Genomic DNA, 24,066 nt, shown 5'->3' with positions numbered 1-24,066 from the left:
GCTTTTGGAGTGTCTTGTGTAACTTTGAACAGTCGCTAAGTGTTAGGTCGTAAGTCAAGGACTACCTGTATTTTCTAGGTATGATTAATAGAAATTCCTCAATCTTGGAAAATCAGAGGTTACTGTTACAGTTCCTGGTTATAAAACTTTCCAGATGGTGTTGAATTTCATTTCCTAGTATTCCTCAGTGATTAAGTAACTTGAGGTTACTGGGACTTTTGTTCTGTAATTTATAAGGATTACAGTTTCTCACCCACCCACCCCCGCCATAATTTTTTCAGAGAGTATTAATCAAGGAATCTCTTCTTTTTTTATGTATACATTATTGGTTTGTAAGAACAAGCATTGTTCTGAAGTCTTGTAACTTTTCTAACAAGTTTGTTTTCAGTATCTTTATACAGTAGTATGCTAAAATGTTCCTTCTGTTGTGCCAGTGCTCAGCCCACATCCAATTATGGTTTTGGCTTTGATGCATTTTTGTGGGTGTGTAGAGAATGAGACATAAGTAAAAGGTTAGGCCATGTTACACAGCACCCATTGGCTGCCTAGACATTATGGACAAGTTTTTCTGTTTTAGAAAGGTGAAAGTAACTCTTAACCAGTAAGCAAGGCATAGCAATTTATTGACTTGACTTCCAGAAAGTGGTTCAGTGTAATAAAAAAAAAACAGATCTGGAAAAGCCAAGATTTTTGTTTTTAATTAGATTTAATATATCAAAAATATTTTTAAAAACATGGAATTGATCTACTTTTTGACAGTACCATGGTAGTTTCACAAAAATTATCTTTGTATAAACAGATCTGAAATATCAGAAACTCCAAAATCACAACTAAATGTATACACCTGAAATTATAGAAAATTAGTATAGATCCGAAACATACCACAGTTAAAATACTAAGTACCGTATATTCTCGAATATAAGCCGATCCGAGTATAAGCCGAGGTCCCCAATTTTACCCCAAAAACTGGGGTAAACTGGGGACTCGAGTATAAGCCGAGGGTGGGAAATGAGGCACCTACCGGTTGGGGAAACCCTCCCTCCCTCAGCTGAGAAGGCTGGCGGCTCCCCCGCCCCGCCCTCTCACTGCACCGGCAGGGCTTCAGTCCGGTAAAATGTGAAAAAAAGAAAAAAAAAAACCTCGAGTATAAGCCGTATATACTCGAGTATAAGCCAAGGGGCTTAAAAAAAAAAAAAAACTCGAGTATAAGCCGTATATACTCGAGTATAAGCCGAGGGGCTTAAAAAAAAAAAAAAACTCGAGTATAAGCCGTATAGACCCGAGTATAAGCCGAGGGGACGTTTTTCAGCACAAAAAATGTGCTGAAAAACTCGGCTTATACTCGAGTATATACGGTAACTTTTTTTCTGGAAGCTGCAGCAATGTTTTTAGTTTAGCAGCAATTACTTCTTAGCACAAGATGTATAAACTGAAATAAATTATAAATTGCTCTGTCATCTCTGCATGAGGAAATTCATTTCAACAGTTACTTTCACTTCCCAATAAACTTCACTTTTTTGTTATGCATATTCCAAAACTGATAATTTAGCATGCAAGTGACCTTAAAACCATCAACCGTACAGCTAGTTTGTTGAGCCAATTTGTTTTCTACCCAGTTAAGTTCATATCCAAAAACTTTCCAAGTATATCTTTTTCTGGTTAGCCGAAAAGAAGTTAACAAAATATACATTTCACTAATTCATAATGTCATATAAAAGCAACAGATTTAAGGGGGGGAAAACCCAATTCTAATCCTAACTTCTTTATGAATGTAATAAGGTCAAAATTAAACCCATAAATCCTGAACATTTCCTGGTAATATTAATCTTATTAGTACTTCCTACTACACAAAGAATGTAAAAGTACCTTAGTAACCCTTCTAATTATTTTTTTAAAAAATATTTTGCCCAAATTTGGAGATTTTAATACTGATACTACTGTCTATAAATGAGTTCTATCCTTTTCAAAAAGCATTTATATTTGTTGCTATTCATGGTGGAGTAAAAACCCTCTTCAGTATTAAAATGGACCACCAGTGCATTACATTTAAGCAAGGCCAAGAAAAAAAATTAAGTATTTTTTTATTATCAAGAGAAGTTGTAGAAACAACCTTAATATAAAGGCACAGGAAACAGTTTTGATAACCAAATTAAACAGTTACAGTACAAAAGACAATTTTTATGCACATACAAACCCCAAACATCTCGTTCAAAAATATTTTACCATTATTCATGGGCAATGATTAAAAATATAAATTGTCCCTGTACAATAAATACTTGATAGGTGCAAATTGAATAAAACTTATTGCTTTCCACATAGGTGTTTTCCCTGTAGACTGAAAATCATGGACTTATCATCAGAATCATGCTTATCAGCCCAGTATTTCAAGATGAACCATGAATTCCAACCTTAAACTCCCAGGAAATATTGGCAGTTGAACCAACTCAGTAGCTGGTAGTGTTGTTGTTTAAAGCCTATAGCAACAATGTTTCTTATCCATTAGAAAGTGTGGGTATTAAATTAAAATTGTGATAAAGCAAGGCTATTTGTAGCAGGCTAGTGTTTAATCTCACATTTCAGTTTTGCTTGAGTGTGAACTATAGCAACCTAAATGTTATTGGAATATAGTGTAACAGAATCCAGAGAAAATTTTGCCTAATTTGTAGACAAAACTACATTGTTTATATAAACAAACAGGATATAACCCTCTAAATTCTATAGATTATGTCCGAAGGATGCTAACGTGCCTAGTGTGCTCTGATTCAGCCATATTAGAGTTAAAAAGAAACTGCCACAGCAAGAAATTTTCCCAGGAGACAGCTCAACAATTAAATGAAGTAACACTGTAAAGATACAATTTGCAAAGAGGTAATAGTATAAGCAAGCCAAAGAGGAGAACAACAGGCCTTGCCATTTATTTTATATACCTTTGACATATTCTGCATGTTTTCAGAGTTTGGAAATGGATTGGGCAGTTTTCAGCTCATTCATACTGCTATATCCCACTTGTCCAAATACATTTTTCAGTAATATATTTATCATCCTTAGTATAGAATTTATCCGTATCCCACTTTAAAATACTGGTAGTCAATTAATTGTTGCATATAATTAAGAGTCTTTGTCATGATCAAAACTTTATCACTCCAATGAAGAGAACCTTTATAGTAGTTACTGTAAATAAAAAAAAAACATACCTTTTAAAAATTAATTTTAGAAGTGATCCAATTTCTTCTTCAACTCCTGATCTGCGGGAACAATTTCAGGCAAATAGCAACCATCAGAGAAAAAATAATAACCGCAACCACACAAAATACAATGAAACCCTCTACCGTATACATGAAGGGTGCTATTAGATAGTAAACCTCAAAATTTAAGTCCTGTAAACATTAGTTCCAATAATTAGCAGAATTATGAATAATACAGAATAAATGCTAGCCTGCTAAGCATTTTCTCATTTGTATGTTGTTTTTAACTAGTAGTAGAATGATAACTGACTTAAATGTTTGTCAGTAGGCTAGTGCCACTACAGTACATTATTTTAAGCAATTAGAGACTACACATAACCACTTTCTTTGGCTTATGATTACTATGGTAGCAATTTTTTTAATTTTTCATTTATCTAGTGCTTCTTCAACACAAAAAATTGTTTACTTTTAGTCATGTTTAAAGTTGATCCACGAAAATCAATCAGTCTTTCTGTAGTCATGACTGTCTTATAGCCAACTATTTCTGCTGGATCAATGTAAGCATGACAGGTTCAAACTGTTTTTCTTCATTGAAATAGCTAGTATATTTCAATTCCCTGATGAGCATATACTTTTATACACTGAAAGGATGGAGTTTTCTATTTAACTAAGATGTGAAATATTACCTGCAGTAGAAATATAAACAATTCCAACATAACAAGGTTAGGTTCACACAACATTTAAGACAGCTTTTACAAGCATATCTTTAATAAGGCATACAAACATGAAACAAACGGAATTCAACAACCAAATAAGAAGAGGAATCCTGTACTCAAAAAGCACACAACATTAAATGAAAATCTAGTAGTTACAAAAACAATCAAGGACACCTTGGATTATCTGCATCTATGCAAATGCCACTTTTGTAAGTTGTATAAGAACAGAATAATGACATCAGAAATAAAAGCCTTTAAAACAGGCCCATATAACTTGACTTTCCAAGGAAGTGTAGCATTCTCACAATACAGTGAAATCTTATTGAGAAAGCGAATTCAATTATATTTTCAGTCTTCCTATTTCAGTTAAAAGTAGCTCAAGTTGTAGTAGGATATGTAACTTTTGTCAACCTTCATGAGCAAACAGTGTTATGCAATTTATTTTCTCATTCTGGTTGCTCTCTTGCTTCAGGTTCAGAATTCACTTGTCCTTGTGTCCTTGCCCCAGCACGATACAGTTTCTGACTGTCCGCCCAGTATGAACTACCTCACATTATTACTTAATCGTCCAAGATATTCACGTAATTCTTTTGCAGCCTGGAATCTACCATATCGCTTCTTTGGATTGGCACACTCATCCAGCAAGGCCTCAAGTCGACCATCTTTGGCAATATCAGCTGGAGGATCATGAAGAAGTCCTCCAGAAGTGCCATGCCAAGTGGCATGTCTTGATAAAAGGTTCTGACAAATAGCATAGTAATTATGATCCACAGTGACCCGAGTGCACAAAATCTCCTTTGAGAAAGAAAGACAAGCTTCTTTATCACAGTCATCAAATTTGCTTTCATACCATACATCCCAGTTTTCAGGTTTATCTGTGAAATGCATAGAAAACACAAAAGTAAGTAAACAGTATTGTAACAGAACAAGTCACAGGATCAAAATGCACTTTGAATGAATCTTATCATGGGACTTTTGTTTAAAGAACATAATTACAAACAATATTTAAAGCTGTTTTAGCATGTTTACTATCAGTTTGAAAAAAAGGCACAAACACGATTTTAAGGATGTTTGGTACATTCATATCAAGTTAAAGAAAATAAAATAAATATACAGTCTACAAGATCAATTGTTAAAAAAGTAACTTTCCTACTCTGAGTACTATAATTTCTATGACATTAAGAAAAAAAAACTATGGCAGAGTAATTATCACTACCTAATCATCACTTCCTAGGCCATTCTGTCACATAGGCAGGTCAGAACATACATGGGTATGCCACCCAAAATATAATGGTTTGGGATCTACCAATCTAAAGCTTGTCCAAATTTGTGACACTGCCTAGACTTTTTTTGTATCTTATTGGCCAAGAAATGATAGCTAAGAAGCGAAGTAGAAGAACTAAACACATTTGTTGGTATGTCCATAGTATATCCTCATAAAATTCTTTACTCTTATAGTTCTTGCATGTCCTCCAAGGACTGAACCACTTTTATTGCATATTTCATAGCCACAAAAATCCCTAGTTTATGTTTGTTCAATAAGCCAGTATACTGAAAAATTAAAGTTGTTCAAAAATACATGCAAAAATAAAAATGATTTTAAAATTTGTTGCTGTATTAACACCAATCATTAACACCAATCATTTTTAGCTGAGAGAAGAAAAATCAAACCATAGCTTAAATTGTTAAAAAGCCACTGAATAAAATAGAAGCTGACTTACTTTGTTTGATTAACTTTTTATCTGCCACCAAAACATTTTCAGCATCCACAATTATGACTTTTCCATCTTTAGGACCTACTGCAAAGTTGTCAAAGCTGACATCAAGGAGGTAGAGTGCAAATTCAAAGCCATTGTTTGTTAGTTGTTCTGCTATTTCCATTAACTGCCATGCCAGGTCCACTCGTTTTTCCCAAGGGGCACTGTAGTAACTCCATAGTTCTTCTCCAACATAGTTTACAGCTACCATTCTTCCGCATGCTCCAAGGTATTTTGCAAATGGCCATCCTTCATCAGAGGGAAAACTCTGTAATAGGAAGAACCAATTATTAAGGCCGAATACTAAAAGCATTTTCACACAGCATTTTGTATAAAATCTCCATATATTTTGTTTGTAAATGAAACTTATTCTAATGTTATGAGCTTCCAAAATGGAAAGAATTATGAAATGTATTCTCATCCTATCATAATTCTTCATCTGTCCATGTTTGTAAATTCAATTCAAAATCACCTATTCTACTCTAATACTTAAAAATCTCAAAATTTACTATTATATTTTAAATTCTAGCAATTTAGCATAGCAAAACTGTGAACTTCACATCTTGATCACAATACCAGAGTTTCTTAACTTTATTCCACTTCAGTGAAACACAAGTTCTCATAACACACTAGGATGCCTATAAATATGCTAAATAAATTATTTCCAATAGGAGAAAATTGAGCTTTGACAAAACTGTCAATCAACATTTATAGTATTGCTTTCTCATTAAACCTAACAGATAAATTAATTTACATTTGGCTCTAGACTTGTCCAGAAAAAGCTGGATGAATGCACAGGTTTACTAAAATAAGCAAGCACATGAAAAAGCTACCCATTTCCAATCTCAATAAATACCTTGGAAAATGAAAACTGTCAGAAAATACAGTATTTCATATTTTTTTTCTAAACCATACAGAGAAATAAAATTAAAATCCCCTTGAGGAACAATCCAATCTAAATACTTGTTTAAACTCTCCATTTTTTCCATAATTATATTATATCCTTTTAAACCCGATTCCCCAACTAGATAGTTTTCTCTCAGTCAGAAAGGCCCCAAATTATTGGCTTTCTTTTTCAGATATTATGACTTTCAAATTATAGTTACCTAGGTAAATCTTTATCTCATGGTTGGTGATTTCATTTGTGTGACTGAGTATTGCAATATAGTATTGTATAATGATCAACCTGTCAATTTAAGAGTATAACTAATCTCTCCATAATTCAATATAATTTAGATGTTTATAGGCTGCTTTTAAGAATGAAGGCAATTTGAAACAATTTTGAATCATTAAGAACTGACAATAAAAATATTAAGGCAAGCAAAATACTAAAATCCAATTATAGCTAAAGCCAATTCATACAAATAAAGTTTAGGTTTCACAGTCCAATAAGGATAATTTATAAAAGCACACAGAAAACAAATATTTAGCACTTTCCTGAATTACTCTGAAAGGTAAAGTGTTTCATATGTGACAGGAGGCCCAAAGCCATCAAAGGACCTACTATTATGAAATAGCTGCAACTGCTTTAGGATTAACTGTCAGGGAGCATAAAGAACAATTACTTGTAAATTAGACTATCAGATAGATGCAAGTACTAGCAGGTAATACATATACCTAGCACTGAATACGCTTTGCAGTCAATGCAGCAAATCACAGCATAAACAAATCCAAAGAGCAGTTTGCCAGAATAGAACTAGGGACTGCCATAATTAAAATTAAGATCAACTATTCAAGAATGTTCAAGGTCTTCAGTAATAACATACTACATGTTCCAAAGTTTTGTTAATAGCAATATAAACAATCTTCATGACCACAGAGAGACATGGACATTCTATTTTACTTCTGAACATGAATAACAAGAATTCCAAGAAGCAAATAAAATAACTATAATCAACAGATACTAATGAACTTCAGACAATCATAAAACATGAGGCTGAAATAGAAAAGGAATTTTGTCTCAGTGTTTGTCAACCTTGGCAACTTGAAGATGGGTGAACTTCAGCTTTCAGAATTCCCAATGCTGGCTGCAGTTTCTAGGAGCTGAAATCCACCCATCTTCAAGTTGTCAAGATTGAGAAACATTGTTCTGATAAGTGCCCTGGCTAGGTGGCAACATATAGTCTGCCTTGTCTGATCTCAAAATATTCAGCAGGGTCAGATCAGTTAATGCTTTTATGGGAGACCACCAGGAATATAAGGTATCGAAAGTTAAAATGTATTCCAGATTTAAGCAGTGGCAAGCAATAATTACACTGATTGAAGAAATTAAATTAATATATTAAATAATGAAAACCATACCACATCCCCAAAATTGGGACAAGCCAGGAAATCTGGAGAGTTAGTTTGTCTATTAGGGCATGATGATCTGACTGTTCCAAGGGTGGGCTGGCAGTCTTCCAGAAGTAATCTTCCAAAAAGAAAGATTCTATTCCATTAAAGAAACCACACCTGAAATAGCAATCTACTGGAGAAACAGGACAAGCCAGAATTCTTCCAGCATACTGGAATCGCTAACATTAAGTCATTGGTACAATAGAACAGTACAATCATGTCAAGCCGTACTAAAGGGAAATCATACATTAATGAACAAATAGCCACAAAGAACAGGAATTTAATAATTCAGTTCTTATGCAAGAATTGCATATCTCACTTTCTCCTACCTATTTTAAATTAAATGTTCTATTCAACACAAGAGTGATAGAAATAAGTACTGTTTAATTATTTTCTACTAAGGTTAGGCTGCTTCTATTGTCCTACTATATAGTGTGAAAGTAGTATCCTTTCCAGCAAATAACAATATCCTGTATATGCATTTAAACTTTCGAGAAGCTCAGTGTTTCTTTTTCACTAGTAAATTCTAATCTATTTGCCACCAACAGCAAATATGTGTCAAGCAGACACAGAGACCAAAACTGATGAGAACCAAAATTACTACTAGTAGTATTTCTAGTGCAACAATATATCACAAATGAAGAAAAGAATTACTAAACTTTAATTGGCATATGGCAGATTCACCCAAAAAAATTATGCCCTGGTATTTCTGAGTTAATGTTGTGATATCTTTTTATATATGGTCTAAATTCGGGTCTGAAAATTACATAGGAGAGCAGATAAAAAGAAAAATATTTACACCATTGAAGATTGTTCTGTCAGGACTTCTGCTTGGCGCCAACTTTCTCGCTGGGTGCTAATTTATGGCACTCCCGCACTGGATATTGTAAAAGCCGGTGTAAATAGTTTCGAACAGCTGTTCCTGACTTAATTTTCCCTCTCTGGTTGAGAGAGCAGGGGAAAGAGCAAGGGGGGAGAGAGGTAGATTCCCCTAGGGGCTTTGTTTTTGTTATTCAAAGTCCCGAACGGGTCGAATCCCTTTGAATTCCTTCTACACTCCATTATCCAGCAGGAAAAGAGGAAGGTGTCCAAGTTCTGCTAACAATTGATTTCTTTTTGTGGATTTCTATAAGCAGGCGGAAGGAGCATGAGTGAACAATTATTGGTTTGCAAGTATTGTTGATTTCCTGACTTCCTCCTTTTTTAAAGAGAGAAAAATTATTATTTTTTTCCTTTTCTTAAAATGGCGTTTTAGACTCTGCAAATAGATCAGCCTTGCTGCAAAATCGAAACTGAATGGAGACTTCATCATATTGTGTTGGATTCTGGATTGTTGGATTATATTACGTTGTTTAAGTATTTCATAAGGGGATTTTCAGTAAGAACTTTGCCATGAAGGTTCTTTCAGAAGAATGGATTCGTGACTTTATACAGGATTACACAGAAAGAATGTATTTAATTATTCAAAAATACGAACTCAAACAGGACTTAAATGCAATGGATGAGATACAAATAAAAATGGATAAATATGAAGATATGGTCCTGAATAAACAAGTTGATGTAAAGAAGTTTCCTTTAAATAGTTTGGATGAAATGTCAGAATTTGTGCTACAGGAGGCTGTCTCCCGAACTGAAAAAATTTACAGGCTTAATGCTTTTCAAGAATTCTTTCTTTGGATTGATGGAATATATGGTAGTAATTTGTGGATTTTTGAACATAAGGATTTATTAGGTAATATTGTGACTGACTTTTCAAAAGGAGAAATGAAGGAAAGACAAGAGATTAATGCATCAAAAAAATGGCAAGAGACAAAAGTACTATCCTTTGAATTATTAACAGACAAAAATATTACTGTCCCTGAAAGACAAGTGAGGAAGATCTGGAAGAAATGGGTTGATTATATGTTTTACATCTATTATAAAAGACTAGGTATTTGGATTTATACTGGATTTTGACGAGGATGGACTAAATTTGAATAGCTACTGTAATTTTTGGTATTGAAATTTTATAATGAGCTGTATTGTATTTTGAATAGAATAATTTTGAAAGAGTTTATGTAAGAAAGACCTGGGGGGGAAATTATATGGTTATAGAAGTTATAAGGGAGATATTCTTTGAATTGGATTGGATTTTTATGTTTTAGTTGGTTTTAAATACTTTAGGATTAATTTGTTTTATTGATTCACATATTTTGTTATTCTTAATTGTTAATTTTTTTATTTTTTATTTTTTTCTTTTCTTTTCTTGAAGTATTTTGGTTGTGTTAGGAGGAAGTCAGAGCTAGAGAGGGAAAATTGGTATAATAGTTTTGGGGGGAAATCTTCTTAGCATATAACATAACATAACATAACATCAGAGTTGGAAGGGACCTTGGAGGCCTTCTAGTCCAACCCCCTGCCCAGGCAGGAAACCCTACACCATCTCAGTCAGATGGTTATCCAACATTTTCTTAAAAATTTCCAGTGTTGGAGCATTCACAACTTCTGAAGGCAAGTTGTTCCACTTATTAATTGTTCTAACTGTCAGGAAATTTCTCCTTAGTTCTAAGTTGCTTCTTTCCTTGATCAGTTTCCACCCATTGCTTCTTGTTCTACCCTCAGGTGCTCTGGAGAACAGCCCGACTCCCACTTCTCTGTGGCAGCCCCTGAGATATTGGAACACTGCTATCATGTCTCCCCTAGTCCTTCTTTTGTTAAACTAGACATACCCAGTTCCTGCAACCGTTCTTCATATGTTTTATCCTCCAGTCCCTAATCATCTTTGTTGCTCTTCTCTGCACTCTTTCTAGAGTCTCAACATCTTTTTTACATCGTGGCGACCAAAACTGGATGCAATATTCCAAGTGTGGCCTTACCAAGGCATTATAAAGTGGTACTAGCACTTCACGTGATCTTGATTCTATCCTCTGTTTATGCAGCCCAGAACTGTGTTGGCTTTTTTAACAGCTGCTGCACACTGCTGGCTCATATCTAGATGGTTATCCACTAGGACTCCAAGATCCCTCTCACAGGTACTACTATTGAGCAAGGTACCACATATACGGTACTGGTGCATTTTGTTTTTGGCCTAAATGTAGAACCTTACTTTTTCACTGTTGAATTTCATTTTGTTAGATAGCCCAATGTTCAAGTCTGTCAAGATCTTTCTGTAACTTGAGCCTATCTTCTGGAGTGTTAGCTATTCCTGCCAGCTTGGTGTCATCTGCAAATTTGATGAGTTCCCCATCTATCCCCTCGTCCAAGTCATTGATGAAGATGTTGAAGAGTACTGGGCCTAAAACAGAGCCTTGGGGTACTCCACTGCATACTTCCCTCCATGTGGATGTAGTTCCGTTGAGGACTACACGTTGAGTGCGGTTGGTCAGCCAGTTACGAATCCATCTGGTGGTGGTGCTGTCTAACCCACATTTTTCTACTTTATCTAGTAGTAGGTTATGGTCTACTTTATCAAATGCTTTACTGAAGTCCAAGTAAATTATATCAACAGCATTCCTCTGGTCTACTAATTTTGTCATTTTGTCAAAGAATGCGATAAGATTAGTCTGGCATGATCTGTTTTGACAAACCCATGTTGGCTTTTGGTTATTACTTTGTTTGCTTCTAGGTGTTCGTGATTCGTTGCTTGATTATCTTTTCCAGAATCTTCCCGGTATTGAGGTCAGACTGATAGGTCTGTAGTTTCCTGGATCTGTTTTTTCCTTTTTGAAGATGGGAACTACATCAGCTCTTTTCCAGTCCTCTGGCAGCTCCCCTGTGCTCCAGGATCTTTGAAAGATATAGTTCAGTGGTTCTGAGATCACGTCTGCCAGTTCCTTCAGAACCTTGGGGTGTAATCCATCCGGTCCTGGTGATTTGAACACGTCTAGGGTAGACAGGTGTTCACTTACCATTTTCTTCCCTATTTTAACTTGTGTTTCTAATCTGTTTTTTGTAGTGCTGTTTTGATAGGTTGGATTGTTTTTCCTTTTGTGTAAAGACAGATGCAAAATATGAGTTAAGTAGATCTGCTTTCTCCTGTTGCTTGTCATCTTCTTGCCACTTTCTCCCAGCAATGGGCCAATTGTTTCCTTGACTTTTTCTTGTTTTTAACATGTTGGAAGAAGCTTTTTATTATTTTTACTTTTGTCGCTAGCCTTTGTTCATTGTGAGCCTTAGCTTTCCTCACTTCATCTTTACAGGCTCGGGCTGTTGCTGATATTCTGCCTTAGTTATTTGCCCTCTTTCCACTTTTTATATTTGTCCTTTTTGTCTTTCAATTTGTCAGATAGTTCTTTATGCATCCATGCTGGTTTCTTTTGTGATCTACTATTTTTCTTCTTCATTGGTATTGTGTTAGACTGTGCTTTTATAATCTCACTTTTCAAAATTTCCCAAGCTTCTTGAGTTGTTTTCCCCCTGAGGATTCTCATCCATTGAATCCTTCTCAAGATCTCTCTAAGTTTATTGAAATTAGCTCTCTTAAAGTCCAAGACTCTAGTTTGACTTTGTTCTACTACTTGTATTTGCTTAATGTTGAATTCCAATATTGCGTGGTCACTTGCCCCCAAGGTTCCTGTAGCTTCAACACCTTCTATCATTTCATCTCTGTTAGTGAGAATTAAGTCCAATATGGCTGACCCCCTTGTCGCCTTCTCTATTTTTTGGGAAACAAAGTTGTCTGCTAGGTTTGTTAGGAACCTGTTGGATTTTCCACTTGGTGCAGAGTTTGTTTCCCAGTTGATGTCAGGGTAGTTAAAATCCCCCATTACTACTGTGATGTGCTTCCTACATACCTTGGTTAGCTGACTAGCAAAAAGTTCATCTACTTCCTCTGTTTGGTTGGGTGGCCTATAGTATAGACCTATGGCAATATCGTTTTTCACCCCTTTTATATTGACCCAAATACATTCAAGATGATTTTCATCATTGTTGTGCTCTATTTCTGTAGAGATGTAGTTATTTCTTATATATAGTGCAACTCCACCTCCTCTTTTATTTGGTCTATTTCTTTTAAATAATTTATATCCCTCTAGTTGTATGTTCCATTTGTCAGTTTCATCCCACCAAGTTTGTATGTTTGTTTTATTTTTATCTATACCTTGTGCTTCATCTGGGAAGTCAGGGGGGAGGGGGGAAGGATTAGTGAAGGGAGGGGGGTTGGGGGGGAAATGGGGGGAAATTTTTTTTTTGTAAAACGTTTTGAATATTAAAAAAAATCTACTTCAGCAATGTCCATGAATCTAGCCCTGTTAATAGTCCTGGTTTGGTATGTATTAGTTAAAGCTAGAATAAAGATTTTCACATAATAAAGAAAAAAAAAAGATTGTTCTGTCAGTAATAAAATTGTGCATGTGCGTTTAACAGAAAGATTATATGTGAATTTTAACTACTTTAACATCAAGAAATAAGGAAAGGTCATGCAATATTTGAGTGTAATGCTCAAAGTACATCATGATGAGCCACACATTAATTACAGGTAATCTTCTAGAGGCAAATATAGGGTCTCCTGCTTGGGCACAGGGTTGGACTAGATGACCTGCAAGATCCCTTCAAATCTGTTAATCTGTAATCATTCACTTGTTCCACAACTGTTCGAAGTTAGAATGGGGCTGAACAGGTGGTAGTTACCATCCAAGCACTCCTGTAGTGACATGATCACAATCCTGGTGCTTGCTTGGCACTTACAATGATTACAATGTTCCACAGTCATATGACTGCCATTTGCATCCTTCAATAGCAGCTTCCCAGGAGAAAAATAAATTAGGAAAATGCAAGTTGTATCTGTAAATTGCTCCCACCACTTTCCCGCATCCACTCCAGACTCGACCACACTCACACCAGGCTGGAGCAAACACCTACCTGTCTCCCACACTCAACAGCAGCCACCACTGCCTGGCTGTGTTCGCACTAGTCCAGAAATAACCCATCTGCTGGTCTGTGAGACATCCAAGACTTACAAGTTACTGCCAGCTTCTCCAATAACTGTGCTTGCTAGAAACTGGCAAGAAGTTGCAAGCAGGTTCTCATTTAACAACCCATGATCTTTGCTAAGAATGGCTACAGGGACTACCCAAGATTGCCATCAGTAATTGATGTGGTCAGATGATGGCACACTATGCACACACATTGCTTAGCAACACAAATTCCAATCCTACTTACCGTCATTAAGCAAAGAATACCTTAAATGCTCTACAGTTTAAAACGAAAAAAAAATTCAATTTTCTGTTTGCAGTTCAAAATCAAGACAAAATAAATTCATGAAAGCTGTGAAGACATTTGTTCTTACAGATTACATTGGTTTCATAACTTATAGTTCATGCACTCACAGTTCACATCTTCCAGATCTATGTTGGATTGTAGATAAATGCATCTACAGAGACATTTAATAGGTGGCACTCATAAAAATGATATAAATGTGCATAAGTACTACTTGAGCCAGTTTTGTGAGGTGATCAAGGCCCTAGGATTCGAAACTGGAAGACTCTCCTAGTCTTGCCTTAGGCATGAAGCTAGCTAAGTGTTCCTAGTGATTGACAATGCACTGAAAAAAGTGATTTATTATTGTTTTTCACACAACCACTGCTGCACCCTCATGGTCACATGATCAAAATTTTGGATGCTTGGCAACTGGCATGTATTTATAACAATTGCAGCGTAAGGGGGCGGTCAAGTAATCATCTTTTGTCACCTTCTAACAGGCAAAGTCAATGGGGAAGCTAGGTTCACTTAACACCCACATTACTAATTTAACAATTGCAGTGATTCACTTAACAACTATGATAAGAAAGATAATAAAATGGAGCAAAACTCATTATAAACTGTCTTACTTAGTGACAAAAATTTTGGACTCAATTATGGCTGTAAATTAAGGACTAACTATACTTTTGAAATCTTGCCAAGAAAATTGTATGGATACAATGTATAGATACAATTGTATGGATGCATTAGAAGGCAGCAAAATACGCATACACAACCATACCCAGTGTAGTAATTGTTCAGGCTCAAATTTAACAGTTCAACAATGAATATATTATCATTTCCTTCAGATACACAATGATTTTATTTCTAATAAAATACTACCACAAGCTATTTATGAACTAAATTTCTCTAGTTCATCATACCTTTCTAAATTTTATTTTGTTCTTATATAATAGTTTGACATTCAATTTTTTCAAGAATGTTAATTGCTTAATTATTTTTCTATTATATATGTAAATGGGTACATCTAAGTAATTGTCTGCAGTAATCTACTCTTAGTATTTTTATAGGCTGATCTGTAAATATTTGTAGTTGTATTATCTAAACATAGATTAATCAGTTTTATTTTTTTGGACATAATGGAAGAAATGTTACAAAGCACAAAAATACCTGTAAGATAAATCACTATAGAATAAAGCAAATCTTAAACTGTTAAGTTTTCTATCTTGTCAGTTGTATTTCAGTTAAATATTAGTAAATCTTGATGTTCCTATAAAGTATATAGAGTCGATTTTGCACTTGATCAAAGCTGGAAGGTACTTTATAATTCTTTCTGGAAAGAATTACAATTTTGTCTTAGTAGAAAGACTAACCTGTGGAATATGCATCAATGTCATTATGTAACAATGCATATGTTACATTTAGCTATAAAAAGATTAAACCAGGAAAGGTGCCTGGGCCATATGGATTACCAGGTGCTTATTCTACATGCTTTGAGGATGAACTTTTGCAACCTCTACAAAACACTATGGATGCTTTCTTACAGGGATAAAAGATGTTAGAGCATTGATAGAGGCTAATATAGCACTAATACCTAAAGAATGACAAGATTCGACTTTAATAAGAAACTATAGACCAATAACATTATTGAATGATTACAAATAGTTTGAAACAATTTTAGTTGATAAATGAAAATAATTTTGCAAGAATTATTCATAAAGATCAACGTGGGTTTTTATCTAAAAGAGAGTTAAAGGACAGTGTTAGAAAGGTTTTGGACAGGTCTTTGAACTAAGCATTTTTGTTCAAGGCACTGAAGATACAAATTTTGGAAAGAATTTTATAAATAGGTAAGATCAATTTATGCTTCATACAAAACACAAATCTAATTGTAAGATCTAACAAAACTATGTTAGATACAAAAAGGAATAAAACAATGCTTCCAGCAATTCTGTCTTTTGTTTATTTTGGTTCTTGAAATACTGAATAGAGGCATAAGATAAGAGGCTTATGGGAGTAAAGATTAAAACAGAGACTCATAAGAGCTTTGCAGTAACTTGGTGATATTATTCTTATGACTCTGGATAGATACTCTTTGTGAATAAACTGAGGAAGTTACCATTTTTATGGTCAACTTGTGATTGAAATTCTGGAAGCCAGGATTACATCAAGCTCACCCTCACAAAGACACAACGAACTCTGTGTGTGTGTGTGTGTGTGTGTGTGTGTGTGTGTGTGTGTGTGTGTGTGTGTGTGTGTGTGTGTGAATGAAAGATTAACCCTTCAGACCAACAAGATCTCACTATATATATTGGGTCACTTTCTGTGTCCTTAAAAGATGAGGTTGTAAATTTTTTAAAAGAAGCTTTTAAAACATATTTTAGTACGCAGCAAACAGATGCTTAGCATATACATATTGGGAACTTAACATATTAAGAGTCTAGAGGATTTGGGATTATACTTTTGAATTATTTAGAAGGTATTTTTTCATAGGAAAATGGAAGGAACAGAGATCCTTAGTGCAAAATTTAAATACCTCTCAATCACATTTCTTTAGAGATATCATAGTGATAAACTACTAAAATTGTTTTTACCTACTGGATGAAAGAGAAGTTACTTCTCTTTTCTTTTTCTTTTTCATACTCTCCCTTTTCCTTTATTATTTTCTGTTGGTATTTTTTCTAGTTTGTAATTGATTTTTTCTTTTTTATTTATAATTCTTAATAAAAATATTTAAAAAACAAAATAATTATGTAAAGGCATGGAATGAAGTTAAAATTTAAGATAGAGAAACTACAGTTGTCTTTGCTGCAAAGAATTTCTGTGGTTAAGATTAGTGTAGTGCCTAAAATGTGTTTGTTCCACACTATACCTGTTTTTACAATTGATATATCATTTAAATAGTGGGGGGGAAACAAGAATTAAATACAAGGGAAGCAAAGTATTGGGTTTAACCTGATTTGGAATTATGTTTTGCAGCTTATTGCTTTATTTGAATGAAGGAGTAGATACTGTGAGAAATAGAAGACTTTTGAAGTTAGAAGAACCCAATCTGAGTTTGGGTGGCATGGATGCCTATGATACACTACAGTTGAGGTTAATGTACCATAGATTTTAAAAATCAATATGTCTGACATGCAATATTATTAATATAAAAAGATACAAAGCCAGGTAATACCCAAATCACCTTTCTGAGTCTCAGAACAAGCATTTTACTGACAAGAAATAATAAGCAAATGCAAATGGCTAACATATCCTGAGAAACTAGAATTTTGTCAATAAAAGATAAACAAGAGAAACCCTGGTGGCAGAATAGAATAGAACAGAATTTTTATTGGCCAAGTGTGATTGGACACACAAGGAATTTGTCTTGATGCATATGCTCTCAGTGTACATAAAAGAAAAGATACGTTCCTCAAGGTACAACATTTACAACACAATTGATGGTCAATATATCAATATAAATCATAAGGATTGCCAGCAACAAGTTATAGTCATACAGTCATAAATGGAAAGAGATTGGTGATGGGAACTATGAGAAGATTAATAGTAGTGCAGATTCAGTAAATAGTTTGACAGTGTTGAGGGAATTATTTGTTTAGCAGAGTGATGGCCTTCGGGAAAAAACTGTTCTTGTGTCTAGTTGTTCTGGTGTGCAGTGCTCTATAGCATCGTTTTGAGGATAGTAATTGAAACAGTTTATGTCCAGGATGCGAGGGGTCTGTAAATATTTTCACGGCCCTCTTCTTGATTCGTGCAGTATACAGGTCCTCAATGGAAGGCAGGTTGGTAGCAATTATTTTTTCTGCAGTTCTAATTATCCTCTGAAGTCTGTGTTTTTCTTGTTGGGTTGCAGAACTGAACCGGACAGTTATGAGATGCAAATGACAGACTCAATAATTCCTCTGTAGAACTGAATAAGCAGCTCCTTGGGCAGTTTGAGCTTACTGAGTTGGTGCAGAAAGAACATTCTTTGCTGTCCTTTTTTAATGATGTTTTTGATGTTGGCTGTCCATTTTAGATCTTGCGATATGATAGAACCTAGAAATTTGAAGGTTTCTACTGTTGATACTGTGTTGTCTAGTATTGTGAGAGGTGGAAGTATGGAAGGGTTTCTCCTAAAGTCTACCACCATTTCTACGGTTTTGAGAGTGTTCAGTTCCAGATTGTTTTGGTTGCACCACAAGGCTAGTCGTTCGACCTTTTATCTATATGCGGATTCGTCATTGTCTCGAATGAGACCAATCACTGTTGTGTCATCTGCGAACTTCAGTAACTTAACAGATGGATCATTGGAGATGCAGTCATTGGTATACAGAGAGAAGAGAAGTGGGGAGAGCACACAGCCTTGGGGGGGCCCTGTGCTAATTGTACAGGTATTTGATGTGATCTTGCTTAGCTTCACCTGCTGCTTCCTGTTTGTTAGGAAGATTGTTAGACTGATATGGTTTTCTTATGTACATTAAGATTTAAAGTAGATAAAATAATTTATGGGTTGAATACTATAAGACTGAATTGAAATAAAACTGTATACAAATGATGGACATGTTATTAAAATATATGAACTTCTATCAAAATTTGAAACAGAAGTTTAAAAAATGATAAAGTCGACCTGTGACCAACAAAGGACATTTTATCATATTTGACTAAAGACATTTCTAAACTTCTGTTTACATTTTGTCATTATAGGATACTAGTGTAGATTCATGAGAAAAAAATAATTTCAACAACTGTAGAATCAAGCTTCAGCATAACAATATTGATAAAAGTGAAGGGGATCTGAATACTTTCTAAATGCACTATATAACTGCTATACAGAAAACTCTTAACTACTTCTCTTTAGGGTTTTTTTTGTTTGTTTGTTTTTTTGCTTTCACACTTTTAGCTCTCTGATCTTTTTTCTTTTTTTCTTACTCTTAGTTTCTATTACTTTATCTTTTGTGTTTTTAATAAAATTATATTTAAAAAATTACTTGCAATTTAAAAACAAGCTAATATAAAAATTAGATCATGCTTATTTCATTATATGAGTTCAGCTTAAATCTGAAATTTCAATTATTCTAATTTATTTCTGTTGTATTCATTATTTTTGTTTGCAGTATTATACTTTCATGCTAACAAAAGTTTCAATTTTATGTAGTATTAATTTATAAGTCTGAAAAAATCTTCACTGAAATATTTCTGTGCTTCTTTATTTTTCCTATTTTTCTTAAGTTGTATAGTTAAATAGCAGAATGTTAAAAAAAGATGCAGATAATAAAAATTAATATAATAGAATGAGCACCTGTACCTTTTTTGCAATTTATTTATTCCATATATTCTTTCATTTTTAGCTGTTATATGTTCCAAAAATGCACTCTTGTGAGTTCTTATAAATCACAAATCACTTTCACAGAACCACCAACAAATTTGTCCCATTGATTTACATAGCAGTTCTAAAAATTAATTTTTATCACTAAATATAAAGCAACAATGCTACTCTAAAAAAACAGAAGCCATCTTTGTGAAATTGTGCACAAATGTGTAATTGTGCATTGTACAACCTAATTGGGTTACTGAAACCTAAGTATATAATGAAGAATCATCCAAAGATCCACTGAGATTAGTATCCTATTTCCAATTATAGCCTGAAAAATGTTTCGTAGGAATTAACTTAGAATGCTTTATCAAGTAACAGAATCCCAAATTGCTAGCCATTTATACAATTCTAAATTATTGTTTAGCTTTGACTCTGGCAATAAATGCAGTCCACAAATTATTATTGCTAGGGCACTGCCATTTCTTCTTAAGCACCAATCAACTATTAAATCTTCCTGTAACTGGATTATAGTATTTAGTTTCTAAGTATTTTTAAGATGAATCTGGCTAATGTCCAACTACTTGATTATAAGGTCTCTTTACCCTTTAGTCAATATTCACAATTATAATATATCATACATTACACAAGCTAACTGTACGAAGACACAAAAATGTGCACTTTGGATACATGGGATATTATCCATCACTGGCCAGGAATATTCTGACCAAGACACATTGCTAACATGAAAATGACATAGTAGTCCTGATACCAAGATTATAGGCAACTGTAATAATACAAACACTTGTAACACAGAAAAATAACAAGTCCTCATGTATACATAAGGATACATAAAATACGTTTTCCTTTCAAGTCAATTTTTTTGTTAATGTGAAATCTTTTAGACTTTTTTAAAAAGAAGTGTATTTAAATAAATCCCAGTGGTAGTTCTGAAGCAATGCAAAGGCATAAATGGTATAGTTATTTATTTCTGGAGAGATAATTAATGTACCTATGTTATTTAGAACTATCCTGAATATTTAAAGTCCTTAGCAAATTGTTTCAAAACAAGAACCAAGAAAAAACATTCTGTAAAACCTCATCAAGCTTTATGTTCAATATCCACCAAAATAAAATCATGTACACTTTCTCTGCCTTACTACCTCAATTAATCCAACAATAAACATGTATTGTGAAGTATGTGTGTTAATTCTTTCAGCAACTAAAGTATTGTTTTCATGCAGAAACATCTTTAATGGTTTTTGCAAATTATTTATGTTCATCTATTTACAATGATCGTATTTTAAAGATTGGATCATAATACCTGAAGCAATAGTTATCAAGTTTTTAATTCAAGAATTTTAACTATGCAGAAGTTTTACACATATAAAAGCATAAAAGTTAATCTGAAAGGGAATCTGCAAAAAAAATCACAATAAAAGTCTTTATCAGCTATGTTTGTGGGAGAAGACTAAGTTAATGACATCCTTTAAAAATAGTTAGAAATATACAAACTGTTACATATCAAGTCACTAAGTGCTCAGCAGAGCACAAGCTGTTTCAGCAGACCATTATGTTGTCAGCTATCCCTTTTTTGTCAACCATTCCAGTAACTGAAAGTGACTTAACCATTTATTTCACAAACATGCCGCCTTTTATAAGACGTGAAAGATTATAAAATTGTACAATTAGAGAAACTTAATTACTGCACTAATCTTATGCAGCTTATATGTGCAAAATAAAATGTATATTGTCCAATGACCACCTATGTAATTCTAGTCTCAGTTTTGTCCCTCCATTTGTTAACTATTTCTGATGGCATAGAACATATTCTTAACAAGTGAATACCTAAAATAATGAATGCACTGTGTGAAATAAATATTTCTCAACATAACACATCCAGTAATAAATTAGATATATGCTGCCATAATTTTTGCTGTTCTGTATATTGTTTTAAAACGTAACTGGAATTACTGAATTTTATGACTGTCAAAAATATCACACTTAATGTCTAACAATCCTGATTAACTGAATGAATGCTATGTTAACATTACTGAAGCCTCAAACAGGAGGACACCTTTCATTTTTTGGCTGTCCCCATAAGCCTGTTACCTGAGAAGCAAGTTTCAAGCAATAATAATTGCTAGAAAGAAATGGAAGTTTAGCAAAAAGAAAGTTATGAACAAAGACACATACCCCAGAAGATTAAGATACATTTCAATACATGGTAAATAATAAAAATACAATTATATCCACTGCTTATATTGTAATGTAATCTCAGAAAAGGAATTATATTTTACCACTCTATAATACATGTTTTCTTACTGAAATTGAAATAATATTGATTTCAGCTGATTACATTAGCATTCAAATACACTACTTGGGACATATTCAGATATTTAAATACTTTGGCTACTTTGTCTGGAAACAAGTTGCTTAGTATATTCACAATCTCCTGTTGTCTTTTCTGTTTTAGGTTCTGAAGAAAATATTAAAAGGCAGACACTCAACATCTCAATGCACAAGTAACTCTAATGAATGCAAAATAGTTTCAATTGTGATTTAAGGCTTTTAGGAGCATTTCTACAGCCAAAAGAAATGCCATTCAATACCTGAATTCAGGGAGCACTCCAAGAATGCAAAACTAACTAGTCAACAAGAAAGAAAAAGAAATGAGCTCAATTTGAAAGATGGAAAAGAGGTAGGTATTACCATACACTTTTCATTAAACACCTGGCATTTGAGAAGCAATTAAGATGTACCCGTGTACCAATTCTAAACATACACATTTCTGCACAGCTTTGAAGGTCAAATTTGCTACTCTATCCAAGAGTGAGGATGGGGAAGAGATAACCCATGCTGTATTTTTAAAGCCAGAGCCTTGAGGCACCTTACGAAATCTGAGAAGCCTTATACAAGGCAATGGATGGATAAAAGCCTTCAAGATATAGAAGATACTGAAAATATAACCGTATATTGATACCACCTCTACTGCAGCTAAAATAGTTTCTGATCTTCGAAATTATGAGGCAGGAAAGCATAACTAGGGCTTCACCTACAGATGGAGGTGAACCTTTAAATCTCCCTTCGGCCATCCGTTTGCGGTCATTTTCACACAACCATTAGAAGTCAGCGGACTTCTAATGGAAGTCAGCTACCTGGGAAGGAGACGGGAGGCGGGGGTAAGCGAGATGCCCGCCAAGGCCAAGTGGGAGGCGGGAAGACCCGGGGCGAGCGGCGGCCCCTTACCTGAAGCACGAGAGGCTCCGGGTTGAAGGCGAGCGTAATGAGCAGCTGCATGCGCTCCGACTCCTTCAGGTTGCGGAGCAGAAAACTGCCCGAGTCCTTGGTCTCGGCGTAGCGACGGACGAGACGGTCAAGGAGGCGCTGCGAGGGGCAGTGCACCAGGTCCGACCAACCTTCCACGACGTCGGGAGTTAGGAGTCGGACGTCGCCGTTGATGCTGGCGAACTCGGTGGCGTGAAGGGCCTGGAGCAAGTCGCAGCGTCCCCTGCCGGTGGCGCGCCGGCAGATCTTGGCGTCGATGTCGGCGAGCTCCCGCGCGGAGCCCAAGCGCTTGAGCACGACCCGGCGGCTGCCTTCGCGGGGCTCCCCATAGCGCGCGAAGTAGACGTTCTTGACGTTGAGGAAGTCGAGGAGGCGCAGGCGGCCCCAGCTCTCCAGACGCAGCTGTCCGTTCAGGAACTTGCGGCACCAGCTGGTGCCCCAGCAGGCCGGGCACTTGTTCAGCTGCAAGAAGCGCCGCTCGGCCAGCTCGTTGCGTTGCAGAGAGGCCAGCAACGAAGGCGAGTTGAGGGCCAGCGCCGCCGCCAGGATACCCAGCACCGCCAGCTTCACGTAGCGGTACAGCCGCCCCAACTTCAGCGACACCAGCCGGAGCATCGTCCGCCGCCGCCGCCACCGACCGACCAACTGGCCGGCCGGCCGGACCAGCCGGCGGGGCACCCCGCTCGCTGGCACTGCCTCCCGTCCTTTCGCGCCCCGCACTTCCCACGCTGCAGCGCCAGCGCCGATAAACTCTCCACCGCGAGGCTCGCCTGATAAAAAGCAGCCAAGTTACGGAGGGGAGGGGGAGGGGAGGTGAAGGGGCGGTGCCGAGGCCGCCGCCGAGAGGCCGCCGGACGGGGCCGCTCCGCCCCCTTCGAGGGGTGGAGCTCCAGCAATCACCGCTGCCACACTGGCGCTAACGGCGCGCGCCTCCGATCCGAATGGAGGCGCGTGAGGGATTAGGCTCGGGCGAGGTTGCGGGCTGGCTGACTGGCGGCGGGTCTTTCATGGGGATGCACCTTCCTATAACTCTGTGCACGGAGGGAGGGGAAGCAACTCGGGTATTCTTCGCCGTATCAGGTTGACAAAGGGGAGGACGGAAGGGAGGCGGAGCCGGAGAGGCTCTGAATAGAGGAGGGTGGGGGAGGGGCGTAAGAGGGTGTGGCTTTGCGCGAGCGCGTCCAAGCGGGACTCGGGGGTGGGGGGGGGGGGATGGACTGTGCGCCCCTCATTACGTCTCCCCTCCTAGATGCCGCTGCATGACAATGTGTTGCCTCCTGAGCGCTTTTGTCTATTTTTTTTTAAACTCCCGT

General features: G+C 36.1%; 1 protein-coding gene across 1 annotated transcript; it reads right to left on the bottom strand.

Moving 5' to 3' along the window:
• Positions 1 to 2,064: 2,064 nt before the first annotated feature.
• DIPK2A (divergent protein kinase domain 2A) lies at positions 2,065 to 23,563 on the bottom strand. Its single transcript, XM_058188738.1, has 3 exons — positions 22,715 to 23,563; positions 5,623 to 5,926; positions 2,065 to 4,776 (listed from the first exon to the last, which is right to left on the bottom strand). The coding sequence occupies exons 1-3, from the start codon at positions 23,366 to 23,368 to the stop codon at positions 4,445 to 4,447; spliced, it is 1,290 nt and encodes a 429-aa protein (XP_058044721.1). The 5' UTR covers positions 23,369 to 23,563; the 3' UTR covers positions 2,065 to 4,444.
• Between the last annotated feature and the right edge of the window lie 503 nt (positions 23,564 to 24,066).

This window comes from Ahaetulla prasina, chromosome 6, assembly GCF_028640845.1.
Source record: "Ahaetulla prasina isolate Xishuangbanna chromosome 6, ASM2864084v1, whole genome shotgun sequence".
In the NCBI taxonomy this organism is placed as follows: domain Eukaryota; kingdom Metazoa; phylum Chordata; class Lepidosauria; order Squamata; family Colubridae; genus Ahaetulla; species Ahaetulla prasina.
This window is presented reverse-complemented; position numbering and strand designations above follow the sequence as displayed.

Excerpts from the sequence above, each read along its gene's own strand:
- DIPK2A (XM_058188738.1), bottom strand. The coding sequence starts at position 23,368 with ATGCTCCGGCTGGTGTCGCTGAAGTTGGGGCGGCTGTACCGCTACGTG. Across the intron at positions 5,927-22,714 it reads CGGAGCCTCTCGTGCTTCAG|AGTTTTCCCTCTGATGAAGG; the intron begins GTAAGGGGCCGC and ends TTCCTATTACAG. Across the intron at positions 4,777-5,622 it reads TAAAAAGTTAATCAAACAAA|ATAAACCTGAAAACTGGGAT; the intron begins GTAAGTCAGCTT and ends TGCATTTCACAG.